Here is a 12,960-nt window from a genome sequence, read left to right as displayed (position 1 = left end):
CTGGGGTAATTCTCACCAAGGACACACTGCCAGTAGTGGGAAGGATTCTCACTGAGGACATGGGAGAACAGAATTCTTAAAAACAAAGCCAGCAAGATCAAGGCTGGTGATAGTGGTGATGAGTCAGGGATGTTCAGACTCTGTTTACCTGTCTGGGTATTGCTGGACTTTGCTCACCTCTGCAGTATCCACAACACTGTTCAGAGAAGTGAATTTCCCAGAGAAAACAAAGCTCTGCAGTCCAATTATCCCCTTGAAAGAACCTGGCTTATGCCATTTCCAAAATAAAGCCTTTTGTACAGGTTTTTTCATGAAAAACAACCCAGCCAGGAGCTGCCCTTAAAGGTCATTCAGAAGCCACAGCTGGTAGTGCAAGTGGCCTCTGATTTGGTTAACAAAACTTGCTCTGGGGGCCAGACTGGCTTTGTTTGTTCCTTATGTCTCCTACTGTAATTCAAGGCTTTTATTCAGCTATAAATCTACTCATAAAGTCTGGGGTTTTGTAATCTGAGCCACAGCTCTGCAGTGGTGTCAGCTGAGATGGGCCCTTGAAGTGCAGCCCTGGAGGTGCTGCCAGCATCCCCTCAGCCCCCCTGCCCTCTGGAGAGCTTGTGGGAGTTGTTTCAGATCACAAGCTGATAAAGAGGTGGGTGAAGCAAGGGCTCCCTGTGCCTCAATTCCTGGAGGGGATGGGCTGAACTTATTTTTAATCCTGCAGAAGAACAATCTCAGGGGAGAGATTCTCACTGTACAATTCCCTGACACAGGAGGGTGCAGTCAGGCTCTGCTCCCAGGGAACAAGGGACAGCAGGAGAGGGATGGATGGCCTCAAGCTGTGTCAGGGGAGGTTCAGACTGGACAAAGGGAGGAATTTCTTCACTGAAAGATTTGTCAAGATTGGAAGGGGCTGCCCAGGGAGGTGGTGGAGTGCCCATCCATGGAAAGTGTCCAAGGAGTGACTGGAGTGGTGCTCAGTGCTCTGCTCTGGTTGGCAAGGTGGGGGGATTGGTCACAGGTTGGACTTGACCTTGGAGTCTTCTCCAACCTTAATGGTTCTGTGATCTTGTAAAATTCATTTTTGCTTCAGCAGTCTCTTCAAAGGCTTAACACTGAAATTCTGCCTGGTAAAGGCAGCTGGACAGAGACACTGGAGCGCCAGGGCAGTCACAGAGCTCACTGCAGCCTTCCCTCTGGCTTCTCTCATTTTCTTCCTTTTTAAGGAAGAGAGATATTTTCAGTGCTTAATTAAGAGCTGAGACTGAATTACTCTCCAGCCATGCAGCAGCAGCAGTCTCTAGTTACACTTGCCCATTTTACAGTGGCAGTGATGGTGCTGTCCCCCCTTTGGGGGTGGGATAAGGGCTCTATCAGGAGCCTGATGAGCGCAGGGGTGTGCTGGAGGCACGGACAACAATGTCAGCCTTGGCACTTCTCATCTCCAGGGTGTTGAGCTTGCTGAGAAATGAGGAATTGTGACGTTTTCTCTGAAAACTAAAACTCCAGGCAGGGTTGGGTTAGCACCCCTTCCCTCTGGCAGGGGGTAATTTGTCAGTGTCAGACACGGTGTGCACACCAAGCTGTGAATGGACACGAGCAGGGAGCACTTGCCTGGTCCAGAGGCTTTGGGCAGGAACATCTGTCCCACCTGGCAGTCAGCTGTCAGGAGAACTGGGTGCTCCCTTTTAGCTAAAGCCCCTTTTCCTCAGGCTGCGCAGTTCCAGCTCAGTTTCCACCTTCCCTATATCCCAGTCACTCCTGAAATGCTTGGTTTGCTTGTTTAAAATAGTCAATGATTGCCCTCTCCTGGCTGCTCTCTCTTACTGCTGCACTGCAGCGCTGCTTTTAGGCTGAGCACTTTTCCAAGCTCAGAGGGAAGCTCCAGGCTGACTCTCCCAGCTCAGGGCTGGATGACACACAAGGTGAATTGGCTGTTTGCTCTCTTTTTGCAAATCTTCAGAGCCCTTTTCTCTCAAACAACTCGCACCAAACAGTGTTTAATTTGAAGGAAAGGTTTATTGGCCTGTGTGGGTCAGTTCCCTGCACTGCCAGGCCGGGGGGTGCCTGGGGCAGGGGATGCTGTGGCTGCAGCCCCGGGCTCTGGGTGGGGGATGCTGCTGCCTTCGGCTGCTTTCACTTGACACACCTCCTGTCAGAACAACAGAAACGGGGGAAGTGAATCTGCCAAGCTGCCAGCAACAGGAAAGACAGAATTTACTCAAGAAAGAAGGAGTTTTCCTCTCCCATTTTAGCTGATTTTGTCTAAGAGGGCTTCCCTGTCCTGTCCAAGGCACAGTCAATGCTTGCCCAGGCACCCAGCTCCTGCTGCTGCCATTTTCCAGGCCTGTGCTGGAAAGAGGAAAAAGTTTCTGGGGCAAAGCTGGGCTATGTGTGCTCTGACGGAAAGGGAGAACTCAGACTTTGGGGGAAATAAGTGAAAACCTTGTGGTTCTGTTAATGCCTGCAGCTGACAGGGGGCTTTGTGAAGCTGCTCCTGTGCTCTGCTCACATCCACCTCCTTCAGCCTGATCACAAAGGGCCCCAAAATGTTTTCTGTGTTTGGTTGGTTTTTTACTCCTCAGGTGCACTTTCTTACTTTGGCCAGTAACTGCCAACCCCAACTGCACCAGAGCTTGTAAGCACAGACACTCCTGACTAATTCCCCTCATTTTGCCCAAATTTAAATGTGATCCAGAGACTGCAATCCGCTCAGTACCCAGCTGTGTGCAGTTAATGTAGAGGAGCTGGGCTCTGCCTCCCAGGTGCTGCTTGTTTGCTAAATTGGAGGAGAGACCTGTCCCAGGTGCAGTCCCATTCCCAGGGTTCCACCCTCTGTCCTGTCCTCCATTCCCCTGAACGCCTGGGGCAGGTTTAAAAGCAGCTCTTGAGGCTGGAGAGGTGTTGGGGACAATGTTGGGTCCAGCCTGGTGGCTTGGAGTGGGGTTTGGGCACCTCTGAGAACTCAGAGCCTGCAGATGTGGGTGAGCAGGTGACCAGGACACAGCAGAAAAGGTAAGATGTTCTTCACCTTCGCTTTGCAAACAGGAGCCCCTGCCAAGCTGACTCAGGGTCTGGGTTATTTCCAGGATAAAATGTCTTAAATCAGGTGGCAGAGTGAGAAATGGACCTGGTTAATGTTTTAGTGGAAAACCTGAAGGAAAAAATCCTTGGGGCCTCCTGCTCTTTCTGCAGCTTCTGGGGACAGCTGGTCCTTGCTAGGGGGCAAACCCAGGGATTTCAAGGCACAATCAGTAACTTCAGGGCAAAAATCCCTTGCCTTTTCCCCCTGGCAGGGGTGGCAGGTTGTTAGCAGGGCTGCCAGAGGAGATGCTCAGTGCAGGCGTTTGCTTTAGGGGTAATATTTCAAACCTCAGTTGAAGCAAACCTGTGATGATTTAACCCTCTAAATAACTTCCAACACCTTGAAAATGTGTCTGAGAGCCCAGTTTGGAGCTGGGAGTGCAGCTGGGCTCCTGCAGCCCTGCCTGGAGGTGGTTTTGGTGGCTCAGGGTGCTCAGTACCGTTTTCCAGGGCGCGTACACGATCTGCTCTGCCCTTAGCCCCAGGCACTCGGCGTGCTGCTCGAATTCCTCCCGCTCTGCCGTGCTCAGGCTCAGGTTCCTGGCTGGAGAAGGATGTGTCAGGTGTTAGATATGGCCTGGTGGCCTCAGCACAGCCCTTGGTGTCCCTCTCCTTGCTGCCCCAATCCCCAGCAGTGCTTGCAGTGGGTGTGCTCTGTGTGGGGGTCTCTCACCCCCACAGTGAATCCACCTGAAAAAAACCAACCCTGGGCATCTCTCCCTTAACCCTCTCCCAAAAACCTCTGGTCCTGCTTGCTTAAAGGGGTTGCAGGATGGTTTGATGCTCCTGAAGTGTCAGGAGGGACCAAGGTGGAATATGGAGGCAGTTTTCTATATGTGCCTTCAAAATCTCTTAAGCAACTGCTTTGCAGCCTGGCAAGGTGATGGGGAGCCCTATTGGGGTCAAAACTGCTGCTTTATGGGTTTGTGGTTAAATCTGATCACTGCAAAGCCACATGCTCTGCCCTGGGAGGTAAATACTGAAACATCATGGGTGGCTTGAAAATATTGAGATTTTACAATGATATCGATGCTGAATTGTATTTGCTTCCTGTTCTTTGAATATTTATGCTGTAGGTGGGCTTGGTCTTTAACTTGCTTTTCCTGCTCTGCTAAGAGATGTGGGGTTTAATGGGGTTTGCAGATCCCCTGACCCCTGGAGTGTTGATTTCAGGAAAGTCACTGACTGTTGGTGGGACCAAGCTGCTGTATGGCTTTAGTTGATAACTTTGTGTGGGTGTGCCATGATAGCTTTAAATGACTTTAGGATGGAGTTCCATACCATAGAGATACTGCCCCAAATAGGTCCTTTCCCTCTGCATTTGGTACTGGATGAGTAAAAGGTTTTCAGAGCTCGTGTTCATCAGCATCCCCTCAGTCTGCTGGGTCACGGCTTGGAGAGAACAGACACAGAGAACACAATAACTCAGATTTGCTGTGCTGCAGCAGCAATAAGCTCCAGGTGTGGCAGTATCAGTAGTCCCTGGGATTCAGCCTTCAGGAAAAATGTCCTGAAATAGGGTGATTTTTTTTTTTGGCTCTTGGTTTATATAAATTATATTTATTGAAAATGGGGCTGGGGTGTGAAAGAGCCAAAGTTGCTCATCTCCTGTCCTGCTGTTGGGATGTGCTGAGGGATGGGGTGTGCTGGGGCTCAGGTGTGAGGGGTCAGTGCAAACGTGTCCCAGGGGCTGCAATTCCCACCCCAGACTGGCTCACCCACCTCCTCAGCAAGGAGGAAGAGCTCAGAACCAGAGAGGCTTCCTTAATCCCTGAAACCTGCCCTGGGTGTTCCCTCCTGCCCTCGAGGGATTGTGAAATCACTTCACAAACAGGATGGGGTTCCCCTGCAGGGATGGGAGCAGGCTGGCTCCTGGCACAGCTTTGCTCTGGGGGTTTATGTGGCTGCAGAGCAGGGCTGTGACCCTGGAGCAGCATTTCTGAGTGTCTTCATCTGCTCATTTCTAAAATAGTAGTGTTCTGGATGCTCTTATATAGGAACCATAATATTAGTATTGGAATATTAGTATTTTTCCTTATTTTTGTGAGCAATCTGTTTTGTTTTGCTCAAAGCTAACAAAGTTATTAATTTCTCTAAAGCACTCATCAAAACCTTTATCAAATTCCCTTCATTTCTGTGGTTTCTGACACAAAGTGCTGACCTGAAACCATAAAGCAGCTGTGCCTACATTTATGGATATCAGAAAGGCTGCTAAGACATAAAAGCTAAGTTACAACACCAATACTAGTAGGGCTAATATCTAAAATTACTACAATAGCAAATAAATGAGCAGCATAACCAACTGATCCCTGTGTTATTTGCTGTTGTAGTAATCTAAAATTACTAGAATAGCAAATAAATGAGCAGTATCACCAACTTCTCCCTGTGTTAGCCTCACAATATCCTTAACAGGATTTCCACCTTGCAGTCCCATCAGGTACACAGCTCTGGGGTATCACAATTCTGGGCTGGGTCCTCCTATCCCCTTTATTCCTGGTGCCCCCAGGGGCAGGAATAACCTGGGTGCCCCCGGGTTTGGAGCCCACCGAGGCTTCAAACAGGCAGAGACTCTGGAATAAAATACATCAGATAATGTAAAACGGGGAAATGGGCCCTTTGTGTGTCTGAAACCGTGGGCTGGCTGTTAACCCCTTCCGTGCCACTCACCGTTCTTCACCAGGGAGGCGTTACCGGCAGTGACCTCCAGGTAGGTCAGGTTGTGGGTATAACATTGGTCCCCGCTGGAGAGAGAGGGGAAGGGGGCGATGCTGTTGTGTGGAAGGAGCAGCAAAGCCCCAGCCCTGCCCCGGGCACCTCTCGCCTCCTCCTCAGGGTTAATTCCTCTCGCTGCTGTAATCAAGGCGTTTCTCTCCCTCCAGTGGCAGCTCACGGTCCCAGCCTTGCCTTTGCTCCCCCACCCCTTGGCGGTCAGGCGTTTTCCACCCTGAAATAACTGAAACCTCAAAGTGCTGGCACAGAAAAATTCATCCCCGAAATTCTGACCCTGTGGGGGAAACAGCTTTTGGTGCCTGGCGGGGTCAGCAGCCGTGGCACAGGGACTTGTGGAAAGGTTTTCTCCTTGCCTGCAGGGCTTGGTGCCCGTGAGACCTCCGTGCCCTACAAAACTTGTCTGAACCTGTTTGATCTGTTGAAATAAATGAGTAAATAAAGGGGACGAGGGAGAGGGTGCACAGAGCAGGCAGCAGCGACTCCTTTTGGAGAAACCACTCTGGAACCGTGCTCGCATTTTGTGCTGGAGGCTTTCAGGGCAGCAGCAGGGAGGGGATGGGTTCGGGGCACGGGGCCCGCATCTTACACGGCCACGAAGTGGCTGATGAGCAGCTCCTGCCCGCCGGGCCCCGGCTCCAGGCGCAGCAAGGCGTGGTCGATGAGCAGCATCTCCACCTGGTGCTGGGGGAACTGGGCAGCCCCTGCCACGTACAGCCAGGTCCCGGGCAGCTGTGGGGGGGGGACAGGAGGGTTTGCAGGAGAAACTCTGAGATTTCCACCCTCCCCGGGGCAAAATTGATATTCGCGGGTATTCCGCTAGGGCTCTTGCGTTGGCAGCGATAAGGTGAAATATTTGCAAATGAAAAAAACCAGCTGGGTGTGGGGGTTGGAAAGGGTGCTGGCACCGGCAGGGACAGGACAGCCCGGCTTTGTCGTGGGGGATTTGCACCCAAAACCACCCAACCCACCCGCCTTGTTTCTGGGAACCTGAGGAAACGGGGTCATTCCAGGTGTTCTGCGCAGCAAACCTTTCCCGTTTGCTGCAGGTGTTTCACCGACAGCACCTCGGGGAAGCAGAGGGCACACGGGGGGTTCTTCCCTTCCCCGGGGGCACACGGTGAGGTTGTGCCCTTTTCCATGGACACGGCGGGGTTTTTCCCTTTCCCATGGACAGGGTGAGGCTGAGCAGAGCCCCCAGGCTGGCAGCAGGCGGGGGCAGCCCCAGCCCCGTTGTTTCCCCTTACCTTGGATGCCGTGTCGCTGTCCGGGCGCTGCGCTCCGCAGGGCAGCGCATCCGCGGGGAGCAGCGCAGCCAGCGCCAGGACGGCCGCGAGTGCCGGGCCCATGGCTGTGCGAGACAAACAGACGGACAGACACACAGACAGTGCTGCTGGCTCTGCTGGGAGGGGACAGGATGGGCCCGGCCGGATCTGCCCCGGTGTCGCAAGCGGTGCCCGGGTGAGCCTCGGGCTTGGCGCCCGCCCCGGCCGGGATGGGGCTGCGGTGGGAGCGGCCTGATGGGGATTGCGAATCGATCAATAGGCTGGTGATTGCAAATCAGTAAGCTGGTTGTTATGAATCAGTGAGCTGGTGATTGCAAATCGATAAGCTGGGTGATTGTAAATCAATAGGCTGGTTATTGCGAATCTATCAATAGGCTGGGTATTGCAAATCAAAGGCGACTCGGACAAAGGCGAGAGAGAATGATGCATCTGACTCCATCATCAGACAGCTAATTAATTACTGTATTATGCTATATTGTGTACGTTGTATCTAAACTGAATCTGCCCTGCGCTCACTCCTGCTGACACTGCGCTCATCTCTGATTCTCTCATGTCTGTCCCGTGACAGTCCCCCCCCCACACACCTGGCCCTGATGAGCCAAGGGCACAAAACATCCTCACTCTGGGTAAACAATCTCCATATTGCATCCCATTATCCCATTCCCATCGCGTTCTACTTTGGCACAACACAGGCGCAGCAAGTGAGATAAGAATTGTGTTTTCCTCCTTCTCTGCTTGTCCCTCTGCTCAGGGGCATGTGAACACCACAGCTGGTGATGCAGTTACTGCATTTAAAACTCCAACCTGCCCTAAATCTGCCCATTTCCCCCCTGAGCAGCTGCTGTAGTCACCTTTTGCTCTGCTGTTCAGATGTGCATCCCCTCCCAGTGCTGTTTGGCTGCAGACCCCCCTCCCCAATCTCAGGCAAAGCCCAAGGCTGTCACAGACATATTTTATGAAAAATCCTTTCGTTATAATCTTTTCTACTGAGAAGCTTCAGCTTCTCCATGTTTTGCCACTTTGGAATGTGATTTGGAGAATTGTTTACCCAGCATGTGAAATTGTTTTTACTTGGTGACCAATGACATCCACCTGTGTGTGTTGAGGCTGTGAGCAGTCACAAGATTTTATTACCATTCCTTTCAATCCTTCTGATGAAATCCTTTCTCCTACTCTTTTAGTACAGTTTTAATATATAGTTTTCTTTTAATATAACATATAAAATAATTAATCAGCCTTCTGAAACATGCAGTCAAGATTCTCATTTCTTACCTTGTTGGGGTTGCCTGCAATTCCACACAAGGGGGCTTTGAAGAGAAGGTGTTTTTGCTTTCCTTGCCAAAACTGTCATTAAAAGTGGTGTTTAGGGGTCTCAGGGGTCACCCCTGTCCTGTTGGGCACATCCCCAGTGCAGCTCCTGATCGTCCCTGTCCTGCTGCTGTCCCTGTGTGTCACACAGGCAGGTCCTGTTTCCCTGGCATTTGCTGTGCCTTTTCCTCTCTGGAGCCTCCCTGAACACTCTGCTCTGGCTCTGGGTGTTGGTTTTCCCCATCCTCTCCCCTTTCTCCTCCTCAGGGACACCAGGGGAAGGGGCAGTGTCACCTCTTGTCACCGATGCTGTACTGGGAAAGACGTGAACAAGGAATTGTCATCCTCTTGATTTCTCAGCCAAGCCAATTCCTTAAAGAAGAGATGGTTTTGGAAAAGTGGAAACTAATTCTATGCTGGCAGGTAATTTTCCTTCCCTAGATGATTTTATCTGAGAGTAAAGTTAGCTTTCCTTATGCTAAAATAAGAATCCTTGTCACTGGTTTCCCATTCACTGGGCTGTTACTCTCAAAAGAGTCTCTATTTGCAATGATTTAGTACAAGACAAAAAAAAAAAATTAGAGGACACAGTTTGTGTCCACTGCATGAATTTTCCTTTTTTAACTTTATGGGGATTTCTTTTGGAAATTACCCTTGACAGAATAACTGATGGTGTGTTAGCCCCAGCCAATGCTGTGTGGTGCAGCTGCTTGTTCAGGTGCCCCACAGCCCTCTGCAGTGGGATGAGGAGAATCAGAAAAAGGTAAAAAATTGTAGTTTGAGATGAGATTGGTGTAGATGGAGCCTGGTGGGGTTTGGCTTGGAAATGTGGATGCTCAGGTGCTGGCAGTGCTGTGTGGGGCAGGCCCAAGGGGGTTGGCAGGTTTGTGTCACCCTCAGGGGTTGGCAGGTTCCTGTGTCACCCTCAGGGCTGGGGGCTCCTGTCCCAATGCCTGAGGCTGGGAGAGTCCCCTGGCCCCCCAGAGCTGGCTGAGGGCTGTGCCTCTGTGCCCACCCTTGGCCCGGGCTGGGTTTTGTCTGGGTTATTATTTATTCACATCCCTGGGTGGGTTTGGATGCAGCACCATGGGCAGGGCATGGAGGGTGTCCCAGAGGAGATGGAGCAGGAGCAGCCAGTGGGTGAAACACAGGAGTTTATTTTGGGCTCATGAGAACAGTGAAACTGGGTGTTTAGTGCAGGAGGAAAAACCAAAACATGGATGGGATAAATAGGATAGGAGGTTCTGAGGCTGTGCTGGGGCTGCAGGAGGATGAGGATGGAGCAGCTTTAACCGGTCCATGGGGTTACCCCAGCTGAGGATCTGCATTGTTTTCACCCCTGGGCAGGGGACAGGCGTGCTGGGGAGAGAGGAGAGATGTCAGCTCCAGGGGGAGAGGAGAGATGAGCTCCTGGGAGAGATCTCAGCTCCTGGGGCTCCCCCCAAGCCCCCAGGAATGCCTGGGTTGGGGGCTTGGGGGCAGTGGGGATGCCCAGCAGGGAAGTTGTGCTGTGAGGGACTAAACTCACAAAATCCCCCAGAGCCCCATCCCAGCTGGGAACAGAGCCTGGCCTGGGGCTCACCCAGCCAGGAGGGGTTGGTACCTCTGTGGAAGCGTGGAACACCTCCTGCTCAGTGAAGCCCAGGCACCTCAGGTGGGCTTTGAACTCCTCCAAGTGCTCCTTGCTCACGTTGGGTGTCCGTGCTGTCAGAGAAATGGAAAGGAGGGAAGGAAATGGAGTTTTAGGGTTGCTGTGCTCCTGGGTGATCCCTGTAGGGCAGATGGGGAGCTCACTGCCTATTCCCATCTTTCCCCTCTCTGTACAAAGGGAAATGTTTTTTGTTTTTGCCCTGCTTGTGAGCACTGGAGGTGTCCCTGCCCCTTGATCTGCTCACCTGAGAGACTCAGATTTGGGGAGTCAATGTTGATGTGGTTCAGGATCAGCAGGTCTTTGTCACTTTGGATCACTCTGGCTGTGGAAGCCACCCCATTGTCATCAACTGCAAGGGATGGAGAGAGTGAGATTTCCCCAGTGGTGAGGATCCACCCCATGCTGAGCCTCATCACCTTCCATCCTTGCTCCTCATCCCAGTGGGGACCACTCTGGTCCCACAGTGCTGCCACAGATGTGCTGTGTGGGGGAAGAAATTTATTTCCCCCACATCCAGATGTGATTTTAAGTGTAAAAGGCTCAGGGTGACACATACTGGGGGCAGAAGCAGGAGGGTTCAAGGGCTGGCTGAGTACCCCATTATCCCACTCCCATTTTCCCATTCCCATCTCATTATCCCATCCCATCCCAGTGGAGCTTTACCATGCACCAGGGTGGAGTTCTCCTGGAAGACCTGGATCTTGCTGAAGTTCCTCACCACACAGGTCTCGTTCCTGTGGGGCAGAGAGGTCAGAGGCAGCAAACCCCCCCCAGCTTGCCCCAACCAAACCTGAGGGATCTGGGACACAAGCAGGGCTGCAGAGCTTCAATAAATGAGGCACAGCTGCTCTCCAGCCCTGAATTTGTGGGGTGTCTCATCCCAGAGGGTGGAAATGCCCCTGGGGATGGGGGAGCCAGCTCAGGGCATGAATCCCCGTCCTTACATCCTGATGGTCTCGGTGATGTTGAGCTCGTCCTCGTGGCTGCCAGGAGAGAAGGAAAACGCCTCGAAGGTCACTGCTCTCAGCTCTGCCAGGTGAGGGGGGTACCTGGAGGCACCAGCGATGTAGAACCACTGTCCCAGGAGCTGCAGAGCGGAGCAGAGAGGGGAAGGTTGTGGGGGCTGTGCCAGGTTCACACCCAGGCACCCCTGAGGGAAAGCAGAGGCTGTGCCTGATGTCCCAGGAGCAGGGACAGGGTGGGATCCAGGCTTGGTGAGGGTCCCTGGGCTTTTCCCCCCTTTCTGTTGAGGCGTGGCTCCAGCTCCCAGCATGGCCAGTTCTCTCTGCAGTGCTGTTTCTCCTGCTCCAGGCCAGGCTGTCATTGCTTCCCTCCCATTAAAACCTCCCGAGGGATTCAGTTCTGTTTATGCAGTGAAGGGTTTGCGGATGGAGACTCCTGACCTGAGCCACCACCACTTGAAGGGCTTAAAATAGAGTGGGGAGGCATGGGGATGGTGCTGCCCAGCCTGGTTTGCTGGGAGATGGAAGCAGGAACCCCCCAAAACTGCCTGGTCATGAGATTGTGGGTGCAGAGCTGCAAGCCTTCACAGGGAAGGCGTGCCTTCCCTGTGCAGCACTCTGGAATTTTTTAGGAAAACAAGCATGGGCAGGCAATGAGATAAAGACATGGTTCTCCCATCACCTTCTCCTGTGTCCATGAGGGCTGGGGGCTGACAGGAAGGGAGAGGATGATGCCTTGGCTGAGGCAGGGCTTACCTGAGGGATGGTGCTGCTGTTGAAGGTGATGGGGACGAGCGGGACGCAGCTCTGGGGCTCGGTGGCCAGGGCCAGGGGCAGCCCCAGGAGGAGGGTGAGGGTGGCCAACATCTCCTGGCTGTGCAGGAGGATGCTCCTGCTCTGCCAGCTCGGCTCTGCCCCTTATATAGGGCTGCAGCGAGGCTGGGCATCCCCAGCACCAACGTCCCCGTTCCGCTGCTGGGCTGTTTGCTCAGGCATGAAGCAACAGCAAGTGGAGGAAATCCAACTTGCAAAATCTTGGATTTTTCCAGCACAAAAGGAGGAAACAGCCCCCCCTTGCCCCAACCTCGTGCTTTCCCCAGTGCAGGCTTTTGTTCTCAGAAAATGCAATTAATTTTGTGGGTGCCTGGCAAAGCGCTCGGCAGCTTCAGGTGTGTTTGGAGAGCTTGGGGACACCGAGGGCAGCAGGACATGGCATTCCCTCACAGGGCAAGGGAACCCTGCTGGAGATGGCTGCTGGCAGCTCTGACAGCTTTGGGCCACACTCACCTGGTGGCACAGGGGCTGCACAAGGGCTCGGGTGTGCCCGTGGGAGGGCAGGTGCCATGGGGGCGTCCATGGGGGGTTCCTTGGCCAAGAGGCAGGGAACCCATCAGTGCAGAGGGCACAGACCTTTCCTCTTTTTTCTTTTCTTTAAAAAACCATAAATTAGGCTCAGGACTTTTGAAAACCATAAATTACAACTTCTTTAAATGCAGCATCTCCCTGTCTAACAGCGCCGTGCAGCTCCTCTAATGTTGGCATCGCAACTAAGCGTGGTGATTAATTAATTAATTAAGCATTTTTGCTTTCACGCTGTGCTCAGCAGCTGCTCCAGGACAGTGGCTCAGGGGCACAATCGCCCAGCCGGGTTTTGGTGCAGCCCCAGCCGGGAAGGGCCGAGCGGGGCTGGGCAGAGGCGGCTCTGCCCCTTCCCGGTGCCGCTGTCGCAATCTGCCCCGGCCAAGGCAGCTCCGCTGCTTTTTGCCCCCAAAAAACAGGATTTTTTTCATTTTGCTTCCTTCTTTCCATTTGCTGCCCGCTTTTTTTGCCCCTTCCCCCTGCTGTTGCCCTCGTCTTTCCCCTTTTCTCTCCCTTAGTTTCCCCCTCCTCCTTTACACCCCACCCCAATTTCACAATATGTCTCATCTCTTTTCTTCTTTTTCCTTTT

The 12,960-nt window shown here is 52.7% G+C and overlaps 2 protein-coding genes across 2 annotated transcripts; both read right to left on the bottom strand.

Moving 5' to 3' along the window:
* Window positions 1–1,993: 1,993 nt before the first annotated feature.
* Window positions 1,994–7,246, bottom strand: LOC102064193 (uncharacterized). The gene is made up of 6 exons (XM_074556490.1): window positions 7,053–7,246; window positions 6,395–6,537; window positions 5,746–5,819; window positions 4,360–4,470; window positions 3,519–3,622; window positions 1,994–2,146 (listed from the first exon to the last, which is right to left on the bottom strand). Exons 1-6 carry the CDS (start codon window positions 7,152–7,154, stop codon window positions 2,030–2,032), a joined length of 651 nt encoding a protein of 216 aa, XP_074412591.1. The 5' UTR covers window positions 7,155–7,246; the 3' UTR covers window positions 1,994–2,029.
* Window positions 7,247–9,542: 2,296 nt separating this feature from the next.
* LOC102067549 (alpha-1-acid glycoprotein 1) lies at window positions 9,543–12,565 on the bottom strand. The gene is made up of 6 exons (XM_005490551.2): window positions 11,769–12,565; window positions 10,995–11,137; window positions 10,714–10,784; window positions 10,295–10,399; window positions 10,003–10,103; window positions 9,543–9,758 (listed from the first exon to the last, which is right to left on the bottom strand). The coding sequence occupies exons 1-6, from the start codon at window positions 11,877–11,879 to the stop codon at window positions 9,705–9,707; spliced, it is 585 nt and encodes a 194-aa protein (XP_005490608.2). The 5' UTR covers window positions 11,880–12,565; the 3' UTR covers window positions 9,543–9,704.
* Window positions 12,566–12,960: the final 395 nt, after the last annotated feature.

This window comes from Zonotrichia albicollis, chromosome 21, assembly GCF_047830755.1.
Source record: "Zonotrichia albicollis isolate bZonAlb1 chromosome 21, bZonAlb1.hap1, whole genome shotgun sequence".
Taxonomy (NCBI): domain Eukaryota; kingdom Metazoa; phylum Chordata; class Aves; order Passeriformes; family Passerellidae; genus Zonotrichia; species Zonotrichia albicollis.
This window is presented reverse-complemented; position numbering and strand designations above follow the sequence as displayed.

Excerpts from the sequence above, each read along its gene's own strand:
- LOC102064193 (XM_074556490.1), bottom strand. The coding sequence starts at position 7,154 with ATGGGCCCGGCACTCGCGGCCGTCCTGGCGCTGGCTGCGCTGCTCCCC. Across the intron at positions 4,471-5,745 it reads CGCCTCCCTGGTGAAGAACG|CCGTGACCCAGCAGACTGAG; the intron begins GTGAGTGGCACG and ends GTTCTCTCCAAG. Across the intron at positions 3,623-4,359 it reads TTTGGGGCAGTATCTCTATG|CCAGGAACCTGAGCCTGAGC; the intron begins GTATGGAACTCC and ends ATCCTTCTCCAG.
- LOC102067549 (XM_005490551.2), bottom strand. The coding sequence starts at position 11,879 with ATGTTGGCCACCCTCACCCTCCTCCTGGGGCTGCCCCTGGCCCTGGCC. Across the intron at positions 11,138-11,768 it reads ACAGCAGCACCATCCCTCAG|CTCCTGGGACAGTGGTTCTA; the intron begins GTAAGCCCTGCC and ends TCCGCTCTGCAG. Across the intron at positions 9,759-10,002 it reads TGTTCCACGCTTCCACAGAG|CACGCCTGTCCCCTGCCCAG; the intron begins GTACCAACCCCT and ends CTCTCTCCCCAG.